The sequence below is a fragment of the Bos taurus genome, chromosome 15 (assembly GCF_002263795.3).
Source record: "Bos taurus isolate L1 Dominette 01449 registration number 42190680 breed Hereford chromosome 15, ARS-UCD2.0, whole genome shotgun sequence".
Classification (NCBI taxonomy): domain Eukaryota; kingdom Metazoa; phylum Chordata; class Mammalia; order Artiodactyla; family Bovidae; genus Bos; species Bos taurus.
In genome coordinates, this window is record NC_037342.1 from 76,620,994 (window position 1) to 76,642,911 (window position 21,918).

Sequence of the window (21,918 nt, forward strand, 5' to 3'; positions counted from 1 at the left end):
CCTAGAGCCCTTGCTAGTTAGCGAACTGCACGTGACGCTGCCCATGACACCTGACCACGCATGCGTCCCACCCCGGGGTCAGAAATGGTGGTTAAGACTGTCCTTGGAGTCCTCACTTTCAGTTGGGCCCCCCCCACTCCAATAAAGCAAAGTATTCAACTGCCCCACGTCTGGTGGTATCCTCCTTTAAAGCGCGTCCCGATGTTCTGCCCCAGGGACCCACTGCTGCCAAGGCAGGGGTAAACTGGCTCTTGAGTCACTCAGCAGAGGCCCTGCCGGAGCTCAGCCCTAACAGCTGTCTTCTGACCGCCTGCCTCATCATCTCCTTGGGTCACCGCCCCTCTGTTCCAAATAGTCACCCAGCTTAGAGTTGGGCAGACCCAGGGAGACAGGTGGCCAGCACCTTCTGTTTGAGCTACCTGGACAAAGGGTAGCTGAGGACAAAGGGTAGGCTGAGGGGGACTGGCTTCCTGGAGCTCAATGCGTCAACATTTATAACCATTGCCTTGATCGTACAGCCTTGGCCCACCTTCCTCCGCCAAATCAAGCAATGAGGAGATAAAAGAACAGGCCTGACTGAGGCCACCGTACCCTCCTGATTGCAATCAGCTGGCAAGCAGCTAACAGCTGGAACTTGGTCACTGTGCCAAGTGAAACTCTGGCCTGTGCTCCCTGTGACATACCATTTTTTTTAATTGTGGTAAAATACATGTAACATAAATTTTACCATCTTAAACTTTTTTTTTTTAATATTAATTTTGCAAAACCGGGTCTTAGTTGTGGCAGGTGGGATCTTTTAGTTACAGAGTGTGAACTCAGTTGCGGCAGGTGGGATCTAGTTCCCTGACCAGAAATGGAACCCAAGCCCCCTGCGCTGGGAATATGAAGTCTTAGCTATTGGAGCACCAAAAAGTCCCTAGCTTAACCTTGAAATCAAAGCCAAACCTGCTCAAAAGAGGAAAACTGGATCTTTCATAGCCTCCACGCGACTGGGTAGCAGATGGAAACAGCCAAGCTCTCCGGCTGAGGGAAGTATGGGGAGGACCACAGTGGTCAGGAGGCGAGGGCTCCAACCCGGGCTGCTACCAGAGGGTGGGCCTGTCACTTCATTTATCTGCGACAAGACCATCATCCCAGTGTCCACCGGGCACTCATTCTGTTATGCCGTGTGTACCTTATGGTTGGCCCTTGCACCTGTGGGTTCCACATCTGAGAGCTCCCCCAAACTTGGATAGAGAAATATTTGGAAAAAGGAAATTCCAGAAAGTTCCAAGAAGCAAAACTTGAATCTGCTGCATGTTCGAAACTATTTACATGGCGTTTACATTGTATTAGGTATTCTAAGTAATCCAGAAATGATTTAAAGAAAAGATGTATGGAGGTTATATTGCAACTACTGTGCCACTTTATATATGGGACTCACGCACCCTTAGATTTTGGTATCTCAGGGTGGGGGTGGCTGGAACACATCCCCCACATCTAGAAAGGACAACTATATTTCTGATCTTCTGAGACACGAAGCGACAGTCTCAGTGGTGGGACCAGTTGCATGACAATTACCAGTCAGAGCTGGTTACGAGTGATGGAACCAGGATTCAAACCCCGGTCTGACTCCAGAGCTCGTGCTGTGGTCCACCACAGTCCGCTCTGTTTGGGGAACAGAGGTCCTGGTTAATAGGATATAGCGCTTGGGGGCCAGCTGGAATGCAACAGGTGCAGAAAGAATGGAAGGTAAGCCTGGAAGACAGAAAGCTGGCTTCATACCAGCAGGATGTGGAAAGGGTCAGACGGACGGGGCGGGGGCGTCCTGCGGCCCCTCTGCCCCTCTGCCACTACCCCACACTGCACCTCCCACCCGGTTCTGAGCCTCCACGCCCACTTCTATGATCAGCCAGATGCAAAGTTTTCCATCTCGATTTTTACTGAAATATAAAAAGTGCAAAGGTAAAATACACGATTGGTGCCAAGGAAGCCATTAAGCATGAATGTGAACGCTTGATTCACAGCACAGGTCCCCGCATCCCCAGGGTAAAGACTAGTGGTGAGGGCGGGGGACAGGAGAGAGACCAAACAGATCCACGAGGCTCCCCAGTAAATGGGATGGTGAGCAACACCTGATATACAAAGGAAGGTAGACAGCAGAAGCCTGGGCCTGGCCTGGAGACACAGTGGCTGGCAACAGCCACATCCGTCCTTGGGGGTCCTGACACGCCAGTGTCCTGGGGACAGAGCCCAGTGAGGTCAGGGCCCAGGCCACGCCCAACTCGCAGATGGGGCAGGGCTGGTCAGTGAGGCCTCCACGGTGTGGGCTCTGACCGAGGCCTCAGGAAGGAGGTTCACCAGGAAGGGACAGCTGGAAAGAGGGGCCTCCGCCATTACCAGGTCCTGGGGGAGGCTGCTAGAACTTACCTGGCAGGGGCCAATCTAATCAGCAAAGTCTCTACCCAGCCCCTCCAGGAGTCCGCAACTGGAGGAAGGAACCACCAGCCATCTGAGGCCCTGAGTCAGCCAGCAGGGCCCCCCCTGTGCCTCCACAACAGACGAGGCCAAGGATCTGTCCAACTGGGGAGGGAGGAGAGGCAAGGCGGGGCATGGGCGGGGCGCTGCTGGTCACCGGTCTGACCGGACCCTAGGGGACTGCCGGGCTGAGAGTGGGGCTTCTCTTCTGAACAGAGGCAGGGACGCAGCCCTGTCACCCAAGCTCCCAGTCCTGGCAGGAGAACCAGGGGGGGTGAGGACGCCCTGGGGGGCAGTACCATCTGGGAGAGGCGGACCCAGGATGTGCGGAAGAGAAGGCCGCTGTGGGACTCCAGCCTGCTGTCCGTTCACTGTGGAAGTGCCAAAGGCCGAGCCGTAAGAGGGAAGATGACAGGAACAGGGTGCTGTCATCTGGGTGCTCCCTGCACCCAGACAGGGAGGAGCCTCAGCAGGGCCAGTCCAACCAGCTTAGCCTTTCTTTCCCCAGCAGGCAGAAGGGGGAGGACCAGCCCCGGCTACCAGCCCAGCCGGCAGTGATTCTGGCATCTCCAGTTGCCAGGGAGAGAGGCAGGAGGAAGCAGGGAAGTGGCTGCTGGAGCCAGCTCCACAGAGCCTCGCAGGAGCCAGGGACCCAAGGAGGCAGTGAGAAGAATAAGGCGAAGAGACAAGGTCTTGTGGTTACAGTGAGGCCTCAGGGCCGGCCAGGTGGGCCAGCCAGAAAGGGAGGAGGAGCTGTCTGGGGGTGGGCTCCAGCTTCCCTCTCCTAGGGGACTCAGAGCCCCTTTTCCGGGCAGGATCCCCTGGCTCCGGTAAGGCTGAAGCCAGGAGGGAGAGTCCAGAGTGGGGGCTGCCGGAGCAGGGGGCGGGCGGGGCGGGCACTCAGAGCCCCTTGGCATCGGGGCTAGGAAAGAGCTCCCCTTGGTGATCCAAGAGGAACTTAGTGAAGGTGTTGATGGGATTAATAGCCTTGAGGGTGATGGCGGCGTCCTTGGCCCATAGCAGGTTAGGGCCGAAGACGACGGCCAGGTTAGTGTTGGTCATCTTGTTCTGGTCAGAGAGGGCCGAGATCTGCGGGAGGAACGGCGGGGTTGGAGGGGGGAGCTGCAGCCGGAAACCACAGACCCCTGCCTCCCGCGCCGGCACCCAAGTCCAGGAGCAGCGCCCCCCACCCCCACTCCAGAGGAGCGGAGAGGCCGGCCCCCAGCCCTACCTGCACGAGGAAGGCAGTGAGGAAACGCAGCACCAGATAGTTCTCCTCAGGCAGCGTCTGCAGGGCCTGCAGAGTGGCCTTCACCCTCTGACTCTCGTCGATGTCTGTGAGGAACGGGCGCCTGGGTCACACGGGCCCATGGCCAGACTGGTTCAGGAAGCCCCATCAGAAGGCTTCGAGTGAGACCCCCAAACAGACTTTTCCTGGGCGGACAGGCGCGCTCTGAGGCCAGCTGCGACCCCACCCTGCGGACGCTGGGGAGGGAAGAGGGGGCCACTCACTGAGGAAGCCCACCACGTGCGAGTAGAGGTCAAAGGTGAGCAGGGGCTCGGGGAGCTCGCGGAGGAAGGTCTTGAGGATGACAGCCGGCAGGTGCAACTCGTTGTACTGCTCGAAGTCCACAGACAACCCTGGAGACGCGAGGGCGGGGCGCGGAAAGGCGCTGGGCGGGGCCCGGAGCCCAGCAGCCAATCCTGGCCGCCCCCTTGATCACAAGCCCCGGCTCCCACGAGACAGGGGCACAGGGCCGGCTGTCTGCCGAGTGGGGCCCCTGAACACACACCACGGCAGTTCCTCGCCTCCCTCCAGAAACCTCATCTAGGAGGAAGTGGGTCTGGGACAAGCAGGCAGGAGTGAGACCCGTGTAATCATACCAAATGCCAAAAAAACCACACACACACACACACACACACACGCGCGCGCGCGCGCGCGCGCACACACACACGATCTGCACCGGCCCTCGGGGTTCAGCACATCTCTGGGGGCCACTCACCCATGTTGTACTTGTGCTGAACTTCCCGGACAACCTGGGTGTTGGCCGACCTCCGGAAAATCCCCTCAGTGGTGAGAGCTGGCAAACGGCCAGGCCTGGTGAGTCTCAGAGCTCTGGGGCGCCGTGTGGAATCCCCCAACCCCTTCCGCGCACCTTGGGCTTCCCATCCGGGTCAGGGCGGGTACTGGTGCACGTGGGACCCCACCCAGCCCTGCCCCGCAGCTCCCCGAGGGCGGAGGGTGCGCCGGGCACTCACCGTGGGCCCGCAGGTAGGCAACGGTCTCCCGCAGCACAAGCGGAATGGGCTGCTGCTCTGGGTTCTTCTCCCGAAGCCTGTGGGCACGAGGTTGTGAGGGCCCTGCCGCCCTCCCCGCCCCGGATGCCAGCCCCACCCCACCTTTCGCGTACTCACTGCTGTAAGGAGACCCCGAACTGCTGGTTGGGCAGAGGGGGCCGTGGTGGCATGGGCTTGGGGGCGGTCGCGGGGCTCTTCTGTGTAGACTTGAGGAAGTCGTCATACCTAAGGGAGCAGTGGGGAGGGTCGGGCCCCTGACCTGGCTGGGCGGTCACTATGGCAACTCTTGTGTGTCAGACACTGGGCTGCCTTACATGGGTGACCTCATACAGTCCTCCAACCAACCCAGCTTTGCCCAGGAGCAAGTGAAGACTTCAAAAAGACTCATCACACGCAGGGAGCTGAGCTCCCCCTGTCAGACGGCAGCTTCCCACTGGCTCTCTGTTTTACACAAGGTGTGTCTGTATCTCAGGGCTACTCTCTCACCTGTCCACCCCTCCCCCTCCCCTACTCTGTCCACCAGGGAGGAAGGCTCCAGGGTGAGGGAGCTGTACTGTGCACACAGAGTGTATTCACGTGGCCGTACAACAGAAAGGAGCACAACATTGTAAAGCAATTACACGCCACTTAAAACTAAAAAAAAAAAAAAAAAAGATTCAGTGACATAGCTTCTCAGTGGCAGATATGGGACCTGAACTCGCTCACTCTGACCCCAGGTACTGCCTCTTTCTCATTACATCTGCGTCCTCGGTGTATCCGGGGGGTCTCAAGGCTGCTTCTCCCCTTGGCCGGCACGCTCTCCCCACACAGGCATGACCTGCATGTAGAGTGCCCGCTGGGCACACACAGCCCCAGTCCCGGCCTCACTTGAGCACTTGGCGGGGGATCCCTAGTTGCTCCAGCTTCACATGCTCGCTCAGCTCGCTCAGGTAATTCACGTAGAAGATCTTCTGCCCGAACTTGAAGCTGTCGGTGGGACAGAACACATGTGGGTCCAGGGCGGGCCGGCTCCAGCAGGCCTCCATGCACTCTCAGCGGCCCAGCACTCTCAGCGGCCCACCCGGGTCAGGCAGAGGCCTGACCAGTCTGTCCCCAGGATGGGTGGCTTCCTGGGGACCTGCTTCACAGCACACAGTGGGGCATGAGAGACCAGGGCCCGCCCTGGACCCACACACCTAATGATGGGCTTAAAGAGGATGAGCAGGGTCTTGATGAACATGGTGGGGTGCACGATGTACAGAGCCTTGATGTTCTTCTTGTACCTGCAGAGACAGAACAGGCGCTCAGGGGACAGGCAGAGCTGGGCCTTGATGTGCGTTTCCTGACTCGATGACTCGAGGTAGGCCTGCCAGGTTAAGTGCCACTGCGGCCCTATTTTACACATTAGAAAACAGGCTCGGAGAGCTTAAGGAGCATGAAAGGTCATGGAGGGAGTCAGCAGAGAAACTGGGATTCAAGCCCAGGCCGTTCCAAGTTGGGAGTCTTAGTGTTCCGTCTACCCAGGTCGGGGGGCACCTGCCTCCCCCGGGGCATGGAATACACACTCCTGCCCAAGCAGAGGGCAGCCCAGCATAGGGCAGAGGTGCTGGCCCCCGGGCCCTGGAGCTTCCCCCGAGGCCCCCACCCACTTGCGGTCAAACTCCCGGTAGGCATCCCGGAGCCAGCTGAAGGAGGGCTTGTTGTCGCTGGTGAGGCCGTGGTGTAGGTAGAGCAGCGTGTAGTCGCTCTCCACGTACTGGTCCAGGGTGTGCTTGAGGTACCTGCAAGGGACAGCCCCACTCAGGCCTGCTGTGTCCGCAGGGGAGGCCCGGGTAAGACAGACCCCGTGCCCCAAGAAGCTGCCCCCTCCGCCGCCCCCGCGGCCTGCCCGGTCTATTCTGGCTGCACCACTGGTCACCATGTTGTGGTGGACGAGGAACAGCCGGGCTGGGCGAGGAATAACAGTAGCAACAACAGTTCTCCTGAGCACTGACCAGAAGTCAGGAGACCAGGACTCCTACTGGAGCCACCTCACATACCTCCAGTCAAAATGGTAACAGTCTTTCCCCTCACGGGACTGCTGTGAGTCAATGATGATGGCGGTCACCATTTGTCAGGATTAAGCTTTCAGTGTCTACCGAGCACTTGGCATACACTATCTCACGCCTTCCTCATTATAATGGAGGCTGACACTATTCCCCTCTTACAAGTGACAGCAGTGAGGCTCAGAGAGGTCAAGCTTGTGGGAGAGCCTGGAGGTGAACTGACTCCCAAGTTTGGCCATGTTGACCATGGGACAGGTCTGCCTTTTACACCTGCTGGGCTGGCTGCGGAGCACTGTAAAAGGGGATCAGAGTGGACAGAGGACCTTCTCTCCTGCTCCAGTGTTTTTTCTGGACAGCTTGTGGACCAAGGACCCACAGTTCAAGTTCCCAATCCTCACAGCACAATACCTACTATCTAATACAAACACACAGGTGGCTGCTGGGCTCATCTGAGGTGGGGAAGTAGGAAGTGAATGAATATGAATTCCAGAGAGGGAGAGGAGCCCTGGGGAAAACCCTTGTCCTGCCTGGCCTACAGCTCCCAGGTCCCAGGAGGAACGCTGCTCCATGTGGGGAAGCTGGGCACACAGGAATGCTAAGGGCTTCCAAGGAGACGCAGGGAAGGAGGAAAGGAGCCGGGAAAAGTGGCCAAGGATGGGACTAAGTGCCCAGACACAATCTGACCTAACCCAGAGAGGATAACCTGAACGCTGGTCCACGGGTGCCCGGCTGGGACAGCACTGGTGGGCATGTGGGGTGCCTGATGCCGGACTGATTATCTTAATTCTGATCATCATCACTGCCCAATAATTTACCCCTTATACACACTGAGCACTTGGCAAAAAAAGCTGTCACATAAAAAGAGGGCATCTCACAACTGTAAAACAGCAAAAGTTAGGGACTTCCCTCGTGGTCCAGTGGTCAAGACTCAGAGCGTCCGCTGCAAGGGGCATGGCTTCAATCCCTGGTGGGGGAACTAAGAGCCTGTGTGCCGCGCGATTGATTTATTTACAAAGACAAGTGAAACAGCAAAGGTTGTAGTGAAAATACACTCATCCTTTGATAAATGTTATGACATTTGGGAGGGCAGTGAAGTGGTGTTTATCAGAAGCTATAAAATGTTCATACTGTTTGACCTGGTAAAAATGTGTCCAGGAATTTATCCCAAGGAACTACTCAGAGATGGACAGAAGTGTTTTAATAAAAGTCTGTTCATTATAGCCTGTTTTATAATGGGGTGGGAAATGAGCAGCAAACTCAGTGTCCAAGAGTAGGGAATTGGTTAAATAAATCACAGGACACCCATAAATAGAATGCCCCACAGGATGTTTCTGCAGACAGAACCAATCTGTGAAGCCTGATGTAAGAACAGTGGTCACACTGGGGCAGTGACTGGAAGAGCAAAGAGAGGTTTGTGGGTGTGGATGACTTGGGTGTATTTAATTTTTGAAAATTCATCAAGTAGTGTACATAATGTGCTTGCTTTCCTGGACACATATATATCGATAACAATTTTTTAAAAGGATGTCCTTGAGGAATGTCTAATGCTCAGAAGATAAAAACATTATGTAATACATAAAACTAACTATAGAGTCCAATATATGTTCCAGAAAAAAAAATAGGACGTGAAATATTACCAGTGGTTTTTCTCTCTAGGTGGTGGGTTTATGGGACATTTTATTGCTCTCTGTACTTCTTCTTAATCGCTATCTACAGTTTTCTAAATTCTTGAAATCTGTGATACAGATGAATACAATAGCATTTCATGTATATTTTCTTACCTAAGGTCCACACCAACCTGGTGAAGTGAGCACAATTCTTATTTTTATAGGGCTCAGGAGAGACCTGACCCAAGCACACAGCTAGTTAATGGCAGGGCTGGAGTTTCATTGGTCTTCTGCATCCAAGCTTCAGGCACTTTCTGTTTCAACCCCCCAGATCTGACTGGACAGCTGGGAAAAGCCAAGCCTGAGATAATCAGGCTGGAAACAAGATGACAGGACTGATGCGAGATGAAAGGTTTCCTTGCCAGGCTGGGTGGAGGTGGTAAGACAGGATGGGTGTCTTCCTGGGTAAGACAGAGGGCTTCCGAAAGCCCCCGAGTAGGGGGCAGCCTTACTCGGCAAGCTGGCTCCTGAAAATTGGGTGCTTTCCCACCTTCCTCCTCTGACTTCCTCCCACTCAGACCATCATTCGGCCAGGAGTCTGTCCCATGCCTTGCCAGATGCTGAGATAAAACCAGAGAGGAGGGCATGTGAGTCAGCCCCCCCTCAGGCCGGGGTCCCTGGCCTGTTCCTGGCTGGGCCGCAGGACAGGCCCGGGCAAGGCTCTGCCTGCCTGCGCGGCTCAGGAGCCCCAGGAGGAGGGCTCCAGAGACTAGAGGGAAAGCAGTCATATAGGACTGCAGAGACGCGGCCCGGCCCTGGCTCACAGGACTGCAGAGACTGTATGCCGCCACCCCCGCCCCGCCCCCACGCCTTTCTGCTGCAGCAGCCCCAGACTGTCCCTGACCCCACACCAGCCCCTCCACATACACAACCGTTCAGGACCCCCAAAGAGCTGGTAAGGGCAGGGCAGATATTCTCAACCGAGCGGAGTGCTTTGAAGTGGTCGGGAAAGGAGTACAAGATGGGAATCGGTGCACACACGGAGGAGGAGCCTCAGGAGGAAGGCAGCTATGGCCTTGCCTCCACGGGTCCTGCACACACGCGCTGTGGGCCCAGCGCACGCCTGGTGGGGGCCCAAGGACCCACACTTATCAGAACAGAGCCTGTCAAACTTCTGCTTTCAATCAGCCTTCGAACTTGCCCCCAGAGATTTCCAGACCAACCAGAGCTATTTCATCCATTTCGCTATCAGAACCCACATACGTACAGAAGTCATTTCACCAGATGTGGCACAAAATACAATTAATGGTAATTATTCATGTAAATGGTGAACAACTGTAACCGCCTCAGACTGATCATCATCTTAATCAGGCCTCATGTTTGGACAGTATCTGACTTTTCAAAGTATTTTCCCAAGCAGTATCTCACTCCTCCTAGGAACAAGGGCTGTATCATCCCCTAAGAAAAGTGAAAAGAAGCTGGAAGAGATGAAGACATTTGCCAAGGTCACGCAGATGGCTTCCAGGACTAGAAACCAGGTCTGATTCCTAGCCCACCCCACAGATGTCAAATGGCTCGCTGACGAGCTGCAGCTCGTGACGCCTGTGCGCCCTGGAGCCCGTGGTCCGCAGTAAGAGAAGCCCCGGCGAAGAGAAGCCCTCGCTCACTGCAACTGGAGAAAAGCCCGCACAGCAACGAAGACCCAGCACAGTCGAACTTCAATAAAATTATTAAAATAAAAAAACAGGGCTTCCCTGATGGCTCAGTGGTAAAGGATGCACCTACCAATGCAGGTTGCACACCTGGTCTGGGAAGATCCCAGATGCCACGGAGCAACTGAGCCCGTGTGCCGCAACCACTGAGCCTGTGCTCTAGAGCCGGGAGCCGCAGGTACTGAGCCCACGTGCTGCAACTGCTGAAGCCCGAGCACCCTGGAACCCGTGCTCCGCCACAACAGAAGCCACTGCAATGAGGAGCCCCCGCGCTTGACACAGAGAAAAGCCTGTGCAGCAGCCAAGACCCGGCGCAGCCAAGGACAGATAAACAAAGTGAGACAACCGGCTCGGCAGAAGAGGGGAGGCCTTGAGGGAGGTGGCTGGCTCGGTGCTCCCAGGGCAGGAAGGAGCAGGAAGAAAAACGGCCTCGCAGCAGGAGAGATCCGGGCACGCGGCCCACCACTGCCCCCCCACCCTCCGTGGGCACTCACCCCAGGAGCTTGCTGTGGTCCAGCTGGTGGCTCGGGGGCATTCGGCAGGCACTGAACACAATGATCTTCCGCCCGTACTTGTCATCTCCTAGGTGTGGAGAAAGACAGAAGACAGTAAGTGTGTGACCAGCCATGAGCAGTCAGGCGAGGATCTGAAAGGGGCCAGGCCTGGAGACCCGTGCCGTTTAGCTCGGGGGCCGTGCAGACAGACCTCTGTGCAGCTGCCTGCACTCGAGGGCACGTCACTGAAGAAAGGACAGGGTGCTCTCAGGGTTGCTGACCCGGGGTATAAAAAATACAATATGACTTTCTGAAGAGTCACGCCTGGTGGAAAACAACCCAAATGTCCATCAGAGGATGGGTGGATAAAGAAGATGTGGTGTCTCTGTGCAGTGGACTGCTGCTTGGCAATAAAAAGGCAGGGAGCATGCATGCCACATTGTGAGTGAACCTTGACACCAGGGTGCTAAGTGAAAGAACCTGAATGGAAACATGCTGTTTGGTCCCACTTATATGAGCTATGTAGGTCAATTTGTAGCAAAGGAAAGCAAGTCAGTGGTTACAGGTGCTGGGAGGAAGGGAGACTAGGGCCTGACGCTCGTGGTTATGGGGGGTGGCACGGGGGAAACTGCGGACGAAACGATGGAACTAGACCGAGGCAGTGGTTGTACAACAGTGAGAACGTGCTGCTGCTGCTGAGTCGCGTCAGTTGTGTCCGACTCTGCGACCCCACAGACGGCAGCCACCAGGCTCCCCCGTCCCTGGGATTCTCCAGGCCAGAACACTGGAGTGGGCTGCCATTTCCTTCTCCAATGCATGAAAGTGAAAAGTGCAAGTGAAGTCGCTCAGTCGTGTCCGACCCTCAGTGACCCCATGGACTGCAGCCCACCAGGCTCCTCCGTCCATGGGGTTTTCTAGGCAAGAGTACTGGAGTGGGGTGCCATTGCCTTCTCCAGAGAATGTACTAAACACCACCAAATTAAACACTTTAAAACCGTTAATTTTACATTATGTAAATTTCACCATAACTAAAGAAAACAAAACAAGTCACAGCCGCCAAAGCAACTGCCACACATCATCTTATAATTCCACGCTTATCCCAGAAGCACCCGCTCTGAACAGCCTGTATGTGAAAAACTTCTTGGAGCCACCTTCTCAGAAAGCCTGGAGCCACCGAGGAAATCAGTCTGATGACTTAATAGTTATGTCTTTGTCTTGACTACTAACAGCACTTTCTGATTTTTACTATCAGAACTATTGGCCACAGTTGATTGATCTCTGGACATTTCTACAAATCATTTCTTTCTCCTTAAGGATATTCTAAAGAACGTGGAGTTCGAAGGAGTTTATGATGCTTTGGAAAAGCGCTCATGGTGTCCCTGAGGGATGTCTGTCCAAAATGAGTCACTATTTCATGGTCTGACCATCTGGCCTTGTCATGAAGCCGGGGAGCTTCTGAGACATGAGACAGCCTCCCAAGGTGAGACGCTCTTCCAGGGTGTGGACCAGGGACCCCAAACAAAGCCGGGTGGGGATAAGGCTCGGCCCCCATGCCCCATGTCCCAGGGCCCTTCCCTTCATCTTTAGCCTCACACTCTCCAGAGTCACAGACCACACTCACCTAATGCCCCTCCTGCAGAGGCAAATAAAAAGCCATTTACACAGCCCACATGGCCTGTCTGCTTCTCACCTCTGAGGACTAAGGGATTCCTTGACACCTTACTACTGAGTGTTCTCCATGTTTAATGAACCATGGTCTTCATGATCCTTCTGGTCAGTGACTTAACCCAGGACTCAGTGCTTTGCCAATGCTCTGCCCTTCTGCTCAAGGCTGAGGCAGGCTTCTGGAATGTGGGCGGCATGGCCTCAGTCCCTGCTGGTGCTCTGGCTTGAGCCTGCACCTCCCAGGCTCCTAGGAGTCCGACTATCATGTCCAGCCTCTGGATCAACCCCTCCAACAATCCCATCTCCACTCAGAACACTGCCAAGCCTCTGTTGGCCCTGAAAGGTGCTAGCCAGGGCCCTCCCAGAATTTCCTGGATCAGGTTTCCCATCAGGCCCAGAGACTGGTTCCATTCTTCTTTCTAAACTGCCCCAACTTCCAGCTGTGGAGAATTAGAAACATCTACCTGCGCCTGTCTCTCCTGCCTTGACTCCCCTTTCCTCCTGAACCCCATCCTGAGCTGTGTAAAAGCCCCTCAGAAAGGCTCACAGGACTATCCAGGCTTGGCCCCATATCCCCCCGTGGCAGGCTCACACTCCACACGCTTTCAGGCCAGTGCACGGCAGGCGGCTTCAGCATCTGCCTCTCATGCCAGACAGACAGGACTTCCACCAGGCAATTCTGCTCCTCTCCGCTATCTCCTCTGAACCCTTAAGACTCGTCCCAAGCAGAAGCCTGTGTCTCTCCTCCTTCCCTGGGGCAGGCCAGGGGCAATTCCCCGCGTGAACTGTCACCCGTCTTTGTCACGACGATTTGACTCTCCTGTATAACTGTCTTCGTGTCTGTCTCTTCTGGGGGTGATGAGCAGCTCACAGACAGGTGCCACTGTGTCAGTCTTTGAATGTCCAGGGCTGGTCCAGAGCCCAGCAACGTGACGGGGATTCAGGAAGCGCCGGTCGCCTGGCACAGGTCAGCCCGGCACAGTTCTATTTCTGAGTTTGCTCACAGTGCTATCTGGGTTATGAGACTGCTCTAGGCAGTTTCCCAAAGCGCAGGGCAGACTTTCTCCAGACTTCACAAGCCGAGATCCTTCTGCAAGCGTTCCTGAGGAGGAGACGGTGCCGCTCCATCCAGCAGGTCTGTTTTGAAGGAGCAGGTGTTACCTGTTCTCCTTCCCAGCCTGGCCCAGATCCTGAGGCGCTGGGTTCCTTCACGGCCAGCGGCGGGTGGCTCTGCTGCCTGCTCTGATTCACTTCCCACTGACTCCGACAGAAGGAAGAGCAGGCTGGCAGGGGGCAAGGACGAAGGTTAGACTTGTGTACAGTCGGGAGCTTAATAACCCCTCGGCCTCCTACTACGAGCCTGTGGCTGGGGGAGGGGGGAGGGGGAACGCATCATCTCTCTACTCTTCTCTGAATAGAGGAAATACCCAGGGTGCAGGGGGAATGCTGGGAGGAGCATCGAGGATTCTGAAAGACTGTCATCACTGCCTTCCAACAGTAAGGTAACCCTCACTGGCTGGTGAGTGCAGCAGACCCAGGTTCGATCCCTGGACCAGGAAGATCCCCTAGAGAAGGGAATGGCTACCCACTCCAGTATTCTTGCCTGGAGAATTCCACGGACAGTGGAGCCTGGTGGGCGGCAGCCCATGGGGTTGCAAAGAGTTGGACGCGGCTGAGTGACTGACACACACACACTGGCTGGCAGACTTGAGGACTCTGGCAGGGCGGGAGGTCTGAGCTCACAGGGCCCTGGGATTTAAAGAGCTGGTAACAGGTTAAGCAAGCCGCTGAGGCGAGAGGCCAGAGGCCTGTGGTTCCACCACTCAGCTGCCCCAGCACCTTGTAAATGGGACACTGGATCCTGAACCGGGGTTCCACCAATGGGCACCCACCAACGCCATGATGTTAGAGAAAAGATATTACCAGTCCATGCATGTGTTTTCTGCAAAAGAGGGCCATACCTTTCATATCCCCAAGGAGGCCGCCTGACCACTTCAAGAACCACTTCACTGGACTGTATGATCCGTGAAAGAAGGAGTGTACATTTTTCCTCAATGAATCCTCAATGCTGACTACTGGGCTTGTTCCAAAGTAAATGTTTTACAAACGCAAGTGAAGTCAGGATGGGGATGAGGGACAAAGTCGGGGGTAGGGGGGCGGTCAGGGAGAGACTGGGTGGCAAGAATCTCCGAGCAGCAAGGAACGAGACATGGGTAAGCCCCAGGCCCAGGGCCTGCCCTCTCCTCCTTGGAGTGGAGCCCCAGCTGCCCAAGTCCTGGGTAGCTCGGGCATCTGCCAGTAGGCAGGGTAACTGCTCCTCCAAGGCGCATGCATAAAAAAGGCCTGGGAGTCCCCTCTTGATCTCAGAACAGACTTCTACCCTGGAGACTGAAGGGAAAGAAGAAGCTGTGTCCCCAGAGCACTGAGGGAGAGGGCTCAGAGGGCGGGCCGGGCACTTGTGGAACAGCGCCAGGAAAAGACCAGCCGCCTGAGAATGAAACCTCTGCCTTCCCCAGACACCGATCAGGAACTTCCCAGGGGAACCTGGGGGCTAGTCAGCCACAGCGCGCCTCCTCCAGCAGGCATTCTGGATGGGCCGGACCAGCACCCTCCCACAACCTGAGAGCAGGCAGCCGAGGAGGTGGGAGGTGGGAGCTGGGGCACGTTTGCACAAAGGTTAAACTGCCGGCGATTCTGCAAGCCAGCTGCCATCACTGCTGGTGGCTTGAAATCTGCTATTGGCAGGTAGAAACTGAAAATGCTACAAATAGTACAGTAACAGTTTTGGGGTTTTTTTTTCCTTTCTGGAGGACCAACTATTAAACATTTACCAGCACGCCACTGGAAAGAACCCATGTGGACCAGTCAGCTTTGACTGTGGAGCATGCCAGCAAGGACAACGGAGGACTGCAGAGGAGCTGGGGACGTAACGCACTGCCCCTTGCAGGAGGGGCTCCAAGGCCAGGAAACGACTCCCTGGACATTCCCATAGTCTTCATCAAACAACTCTTGCTCGGGCAGTGCCAATCTGAACGCCTCTCAGCACTCAGAGAGGCACACGCACGGGGGATGCCCCCTGAGAGGGGCCCCGAGCCAGCACTCAGGCCAGGCCACGGCTCCCAAGCAGCCCCAAGACCCGCCGTGGACAGGGCCTCCTCCCTCCTCTGGGGCACCGTGCCCTTGGGGCTCTGCATGTGTCCCTGCACAGCTCCCACGCTGTCAAACCTCCTATAATCCTCTGTGATCTCCACCCGGCCCCCACCGGCACCACCAGCTCCCAGCTCCTGGGAGTGGGGCTGCAATTAAGCTGGCCCCACCTGGCTTCCACCAAGAGCCCTTCTTGATCCACAGCCCAGAGAAGGCCAAGCACGGAGAGCCAGCAACACACCTACCTGGCTGGGCCCCCTCAGGCTCATCACACCCTGGAGAGACAGAAACAAGTTGCCGCTCGGCTCTCGAGGGTCACATCCGTGGCGGGCTGGGGGCAGCCTACCCTGCTGTGCCGGTGAGTTGGGCACATGCGCCAGGAGGAGGTCAGGAGACAGACTCCTTCACATCAGACACTCCCAACCAGGTCCATCTCCTGGAGCGGGGAAAATTCTAAACCTTCAAGGGACCCTCCTGTGCTCAGGGCAGGACCAGATCACTAAAGAACTCTTGGCCTTGCTTAAGTAGGGCTGAGAGAGGCCACCACCAAGTTCTCTAAACCAGACCAGGGTAGGCGTCAGGGACATCGATGCCAAGGAAACTCCTTGAAACGTTAGGAACAACCCTCTCAACTTCCCCACCCCTCCCCGAGCCCAGCATTCAGGAGAGATGGGGCTCCCTGCCCCTTCCCTGTGGCCAGATGCCTCCAGGTACCCCTCGGCCAGCAAGGTGCAGGGCTCCGGGGGCCACAAGCCATCTGGCTCCCTTAGTCCACCCCAAGACCTCAGAGCAGGGCCATGCTGTCACCCTGCTTACAGCTGAAGGAAAGACAAAGGATCCTACAGTTTCAATTTCCTCCTTCAGCAGGAGGACCTTAAGGGCAGAAACAGGTCATCAACGTCTCTGCTTCCTCCCTGCTGCAGGGGTCTTCTGGGCCCCGTGTTATGAACAGCAGGGTGGGCACTCACTGAGGCCAAGACTCTAGGGGGCCTCCACACCTGTTCTTAGCAGGTAGGACATGTGTGGGGAACCCGATGCCCCAGGAGTCACGTGGCTCCTAATTCCCGCAAGGAGGCTCTGCCATTCCAGACTTCCTTAGAGTTGGGGTTTCCCCAGAGGGACTGCCACCTCCCTGGGATTCCTCGGAATTCCTGGGGTAGCAAAGTTGACCTGAGGCAAAGGGCAGGGAGCCGCATGAACACGTGTTCAGGGCCAACTATGTTCTGGCTGTGGGCCAGGCCCTGACATACATTCATTGCCGTCATCATCTCAGCAAACCTTGTGAGGAGGAAAGGCGCTCAGAGGCAGACCTGGGAATCACACCCAGGGCTTTCAGCATGCCTCCCACACGCCATCCGCCAACGGAGACCAGGTCACAGGTCGGGAGGTGGTTGTGGGTGACCAGACCCAGCGGCCCTCACAACTGAGTCTGCTTGTTGAAAGAATGCGAAGTGCAGGGAGCTCGGCTTGGTGCCCTGCCGTGGCCGAGAGGGGCGAGGTGGGGCTGGGGGGCGGAGGGAGGTCTGAGAGGGAGGGGGTGTGTGTATACACATGCACTGATGGCCGATTTCTGTGGCTGTATGGCAGAAACCAGCGCAACACTGTAAAGCGATCATCCTCCGATTAAAAAACAAAAAACAAAAATAAAGTGAACTTGAAAAGAAAAAAAAAATGGTACATGGAACCGGAAGAGCTCCCCAGTCAGGGGTCATGCCTGGCCCTCCCCTGCAGCCCCTTGCCCTCAGGCAGAAGGGGCTGGCTTCCTTAAGTGCGGGCTGGGGGGCAGGGGCGCTCACCTGCCACCTCCACGATCTGGTGCCGGGCGATGTCGTAGTAAGGGTCATCCCACTTCAGGTGTGTGACAGGCTCTGGGGAGCTGCTCTTGGAGTCATCTGAGGAACACGGCAAAGTCAGGGGATGAGCCGGGGGCTGCGCTAACGTCCCCCTCTGAGATCCCTGCTCTCTGGCCCTTTCCCAGGTAAGGCCTGTGCCCCAGCCCCACCCTCATCTGATTTGACCTGCTCTGATGGGGGCTGATCTGTTTGCCCCCACCTCGTCCTCCCAGGGTCTTCCTTCCACAGGAAGTGCGGGGGAGTCTCCCCTTCTAAGGCACCCAAAGGCTGCTGACATTGGGCTGCGCCCACCTGACTTGGGAAAGTCGGGCATTTCGTCTGAGGGCCAGTTCTTCTCATCGATGGAAGCTAGCTTCAGCTGGTTCAGAGCCTGGCTGGGGTCATCCAAGGTCAGGTCGTCCTGCAGCTCTGAGAGCGGGTCCATGGCCAAGCCTGCACCCCACAGCTCCACACGGCAGAACCCACAGAGAACCCTGAGAGACAGAAGGGAGCTGGCTGCTCAGTGAGACACTCTCTTCACCCATGTCTTCTACGGCAAGCCCTCCGGCCCCCACTCTTTGCTCCCCTGTTCTGTCCCTGTTCCTCAACATCTCTCCCCCGTGCCAAGAGCGCCATGGAGTGCCTGGCTTTCCTGGCTCCATGGTTTTCTGGCACGCTGTCAGGAAAGGCAGCTGGGGCAACAGAGGGCACGGCTCAGTGCCCACCGTCAGGCCCCTCCAGCTGGATGTGGAAGGGCTGCGCCACACCCTGCACTGCCCATTGCCCCGCTGGGTCAGCCTTGCCATCCCAGCTGCGGAGGGTCGAGGCCCGTGCCCCTCTCCTTCAGGGTCACAGGGCACGGACGCCTCCCAGACCCCAGTAGTTATGGGGAAAAGATTGCGCAAGAATCTAAGGAGCACAGGGTTGCTCCAGATCCCTGCCTGAAATGGGTCAGCTGTGGTCCTGGGAGCAGGAGGTGGCCAGAGGCAAAGGAAAAAGGCCAAAGCCACGGGGCCCAGCTGGGTTTGCCCCAGAACAGGATCGAGCAGCAGGAAATGCAATCTGCCTGCCAGTCACCACGGACAATCTGCAGGCTCCTGGAGGCTCCCAAGCCCACTCTACTCTGTGGGGACCTCCTGATGCTGGTTTCAGACCACCTTAAGGATCGGAGGGTACAGGTGGGGGAGGAGGAAGCCCACGATACCCAGAGTGCAGAGACCCGGGAGGTGGAGACCAGCACAGCGGCTGCCACAGGCGGGCAGGGAGAAGAGCCAGCTCCGACGCTGGGTCTGCTCGCGTCTGGGGTCTGGCCTTAGGGACGCGGCTGCATGCAGCCTGGAGGCAGCACCTTCTGCCCTCGGCCCTGACGAGAAGTTCACCCCTTCTGCCTTCACCAGCTCACCAGATGTGTGAGGGAGGGGAGTTTTAATTCAACCCATTCGGCCAACCCCGCAGGAGAGGCTGCTCTAAGTCCACTGCATTCCTGGAGCCCCGAAAAATGACATATATGGTCAGAGACTCAGCAGGGCAGATAAGGAGTGCAGACAAGACCCAGACGCGGGTAGGGGAGAAGAGGCGAGAACTGTGGGCCCAGATCCAGACCCTGGACACCTCTGAGCAACGTGACAACCTCCTGTGCACGTCTTGGCAAAGATTCTGGATGGCAAACCAGCAGCTCCCTACTTCCTTATGTAGCAACAAACTAGCAACAACTACCCTGTTACCAGAGCAACCACACTGCTTCAGTGGTAAAAGCTCTTTGAAGGTCTGAAGCCAAAACTGAGCTGCCAAACAACTCCCCTGCCCCACCCAAAAAACACACACCACAACTTCTTTTTCTTCCTCTTCCTGTCCTCTGGCCTTACCTGCTACCCTTATTCACTGCTTATCACCAGAGCAAAAGTCCCTTTCCACAAACACAAGAAAGATGTCCTTTCTTGTTTGGGAATGCATTTCTCCCACTGAGTGCCGCTGTACCCCTCACCCCAGCTCCCCATTCCGTTTCGACCCTCCAACACCTAATTCAGGAATAAGCATTGCCCCAGCATTCAGCCAGGAGGCTGTGAAGGCTCCCCCAGGGAGACCCCTCTCGCCAGGTAACAGGGACAGAATGCAGCTCACAGGAACCCTCTCCAGGCCTGAGCCTTCTCTCCATCCCTTCTGCTGGGTTATTGCCCAGACACCAAGCGTTCCTTCAGCCCTGCCCCCAGCTGTTCCAGAGAAGTCTTCCTGCTCACGGTGGGTATTTGATGCTGTGAAAAAGGCATGGAATGAGATACACCAAAGACCTGGGCCATAGAGCTGTGTGGGTCACAAAATGCTGAGCAAGTCCTCTTCCTATCTAGGCCTAATTTCCTCATCTACAGAAGTGAAGGTTCCTCCTAGAAATATAATTGTCCAGTGTAATAAAATACTTATGCTAAAGTGGACAACAGGATTAGAAGAAACAGCTGGGAGTTGAAGTATGTATGAGGGAGGGAAAGGGACACTCTCTCAAAGGGAGATGAGCTTAACCCCACCTCTTCCAGTAACAGTCGCATTTTGCCAGTTCTTCCAAACTGACCTCTCCCCTGCCCCATAACCTCCTTTTCCAGCACAACTAATCATTCTTGTTTCCCCCTCCCAGCCAGTCCGGCCTCTCTCATCACTTTCCAACCAACAGCTCTTGCCCAAGTGAGCCCAGAAGCTCAGCTCCCATTCAGTGGGAGGGGAAGGGAAGCTAGTACAGGGAAATTGGAACATAAAATAGTGGAAAAAAAGTATCCTGGCTGCCCAAGACTCCTGTCACTTACAAGTCCTGCACCACTCTGCAAAACACTCTTTTTGTTGTTATTTAGTCACTCAGTCACGTCCGACTCTTTTGTGACCCCACCAGGCTCCTCTGTCCATGGGGATTCTCCAGGCAAGAATACTGGAATGGGTTGCCATTTCCTTCTCCAGAGGATCTTCCCAACCCGGAGATGGAACCCATATCTCCTGCATTGCAGGTGGATTCTTTACCACTGAGCGACCTGCGAAGCCTTTACTTTCAGAGTAAATTTTCCCTTCTCAGTTGGTAAAATGTTGAACTTTACAAAAATCTTCAAGAATCATTTTAGGCAGAAGTCCTGGAGCTCTCTGAAATTCTGGAGAAATTAGTGGCTTTTTCGCTCAGCAAAATCAGCACATGCGTGAAATCTTGCATGAAATTTAAGGGATTCACAGGCCCTGTTTAAGAAAGCCTGCCTGACCTACTCAAAATTACATTTGGCACAGAGTAGATGCTCAGTTATTTTTTTGAGTAACAGAACAAGTCAATTTGTATCCTAAGAGGAAAAGGGAACCAACCATCCATGAGCTGGATACAAATTATTTTTTCACAACAGCACCAGTGAGGTTATGTAAAACAAGAGAGGTATGTAAAACCCATTACAGTTTGAGAAACCTCTATGGGGTCGCACGGAGTCGGACACGACTGAAGCGACTTAGCAGCAGCAGCAGCAGCACCAGAAAAAAAAAAAAATAATAATAAGGCAATTGCTTAGGGTCATACAGCAAAGTCAAGATTCTAATCCATGTCTACCTTAAGGTGGTCCCTTTGTGCAGGTCAATTCCTTCAATACTTCTCTAAGGGACTGTTATTCAAGCGATTCTCAAAGTTCTACAAAAAGGGCAAAGTAAAGCTTCTTCCCTAATCTCCTCCGTGGATAACTGGAATAAACAACATGAAATCGTATTCTCTGGCGTTGGGATCGCCCTCCTAGGTGGGACTCCAGAACTGTGAAAATGCAAATCTCACAACACAGCGGCAAAACTTCCAACTACAATCACATCTGCACAGAAACTCATGGTTTACCAAACCTGGCTTGGGTTTAAGTATCCCATGTCACGAATACGAAAATGTAATTTGCCGAGAAATGGCAAAGGTGGAATACTTCTTCCCCCAAACCTCTTGGTCTTTGTGCTTGCCCAGCTGGGACCAGGGAGACTTCCCCTTCCCACAAGCTTGCTCGATGACAGCCAGCGAGGCGGCCAGGAACGAGGAAGTAAAGTCCTCTCACTTCAGATCCGAGTGAAGCAAAGCCCGCGCAGCGGGAAGGCCAGGTTCCCAGGCCCCACTCCATCCTCGCTCCCTTCCGCGGTTCTGCTCCGATCCTCCCCATCCGAACCCCCTTCCTTCAGAAGATCTGACCGGTCCCTTTCCTGCCCCCGTCACCCCCAGGGAGACCCAGCACCCCGCAGCTCACCGTGGAGGGGCACCGCTCTCCCTGCCACGCCTGTCAAAGATCTGCAAACATCCGGCTCTTCTGTCTCACGGGGAACCGCCCCCTCCCAGTCCCTTCACTCCCCAGCCACTTCCGCCACACCTCCAACCCACTTCCGACCTGCCGCCGGGTCCCAACGAGGCCTTCGCGGAAGCTCCTCCCCTTCCGTACGTGCCTGAGTACGTGCCCGCCAGGAGGAGGAACAGTGTCACTGTCCCAGTGGTCCCTACCGGGGGAAGCGCCTAGAACAACTAGTTCCTCTTTACCGGATACTCAGATCCCCGGGGGGACCTCCCGAATTCTAAGCTCGTATTGTCCTCGGACAGAGATTGGCCTCACCAAGTACTCCCAAACCCCCGGTCCTGTGCACTCGTGAGGTCTTACTCTTTGGATTCTTTCCCGAAAGGGAATTTGGATGTCCGTGACGGTTCCTCAGGG

The 21,918-nt window shown here is 55.6% G+C and overlaps 1 protein-coding gene across 5 annotated transcripts; it reads right to left on the minus strand.

The window, feature by feature from the left end:
• Positions 1–1,898: 1,898 nt before the first annotated feature.
• ARHGAP1 (Rho GTPase activating protein 1) lies at positions 1,899–21,916 on the minus strand. 5 transcript variants are annotated; one of them, XM_059874670.1, is made up of 13 exons: positions 21,865–21,916; positions 17,549–17,730; positions 17,201–17,296; positions 10,593–10,680; positions 6,384–6,515; positions 5,931–6,017; positions 5,623–5,721; positions 4,873–4,980; positions 4,717–4,793; positions 4,461–4,538; positions 3,970–4,098; positions 3,689–3,792; positions 1,899–3,546 (listed from the first exon to the last, which is right to left on the minus strand). In XM_059874670.1, the coding sequence occupies exons 2-13, from the start codon at positions 17,679–17,681 to the stop codon at positions 3,358–3,360; spliced, it is 1,320 nt and encodes a 439-aa protein (XP_059730653.1). In that variant the 5' UTR covers positions 17,682–17,730; positions 21,865–21,916; the 3' UTR covers positions 1,899–3,357. The 5 variants fall into 5 exon arrangements, with proteins under 5 accessions (XP_059730653.1, XP_059730654.1, XP_005216508.1 ...); XM_059874671.1 differs by lacking the exon at positions 21,865–21,916 and adding an exon at positions 21,463–21,505 and having other exon boundaries at positions 17,549–17,689; XM_005216451.5 differs by lacking the exon at positions 21,865–21,916 and adding an exon at positions 21,463–21,505.
• Between the last annotated feature and the right edge of the window lie 2 nt (positions 21,917–21,918).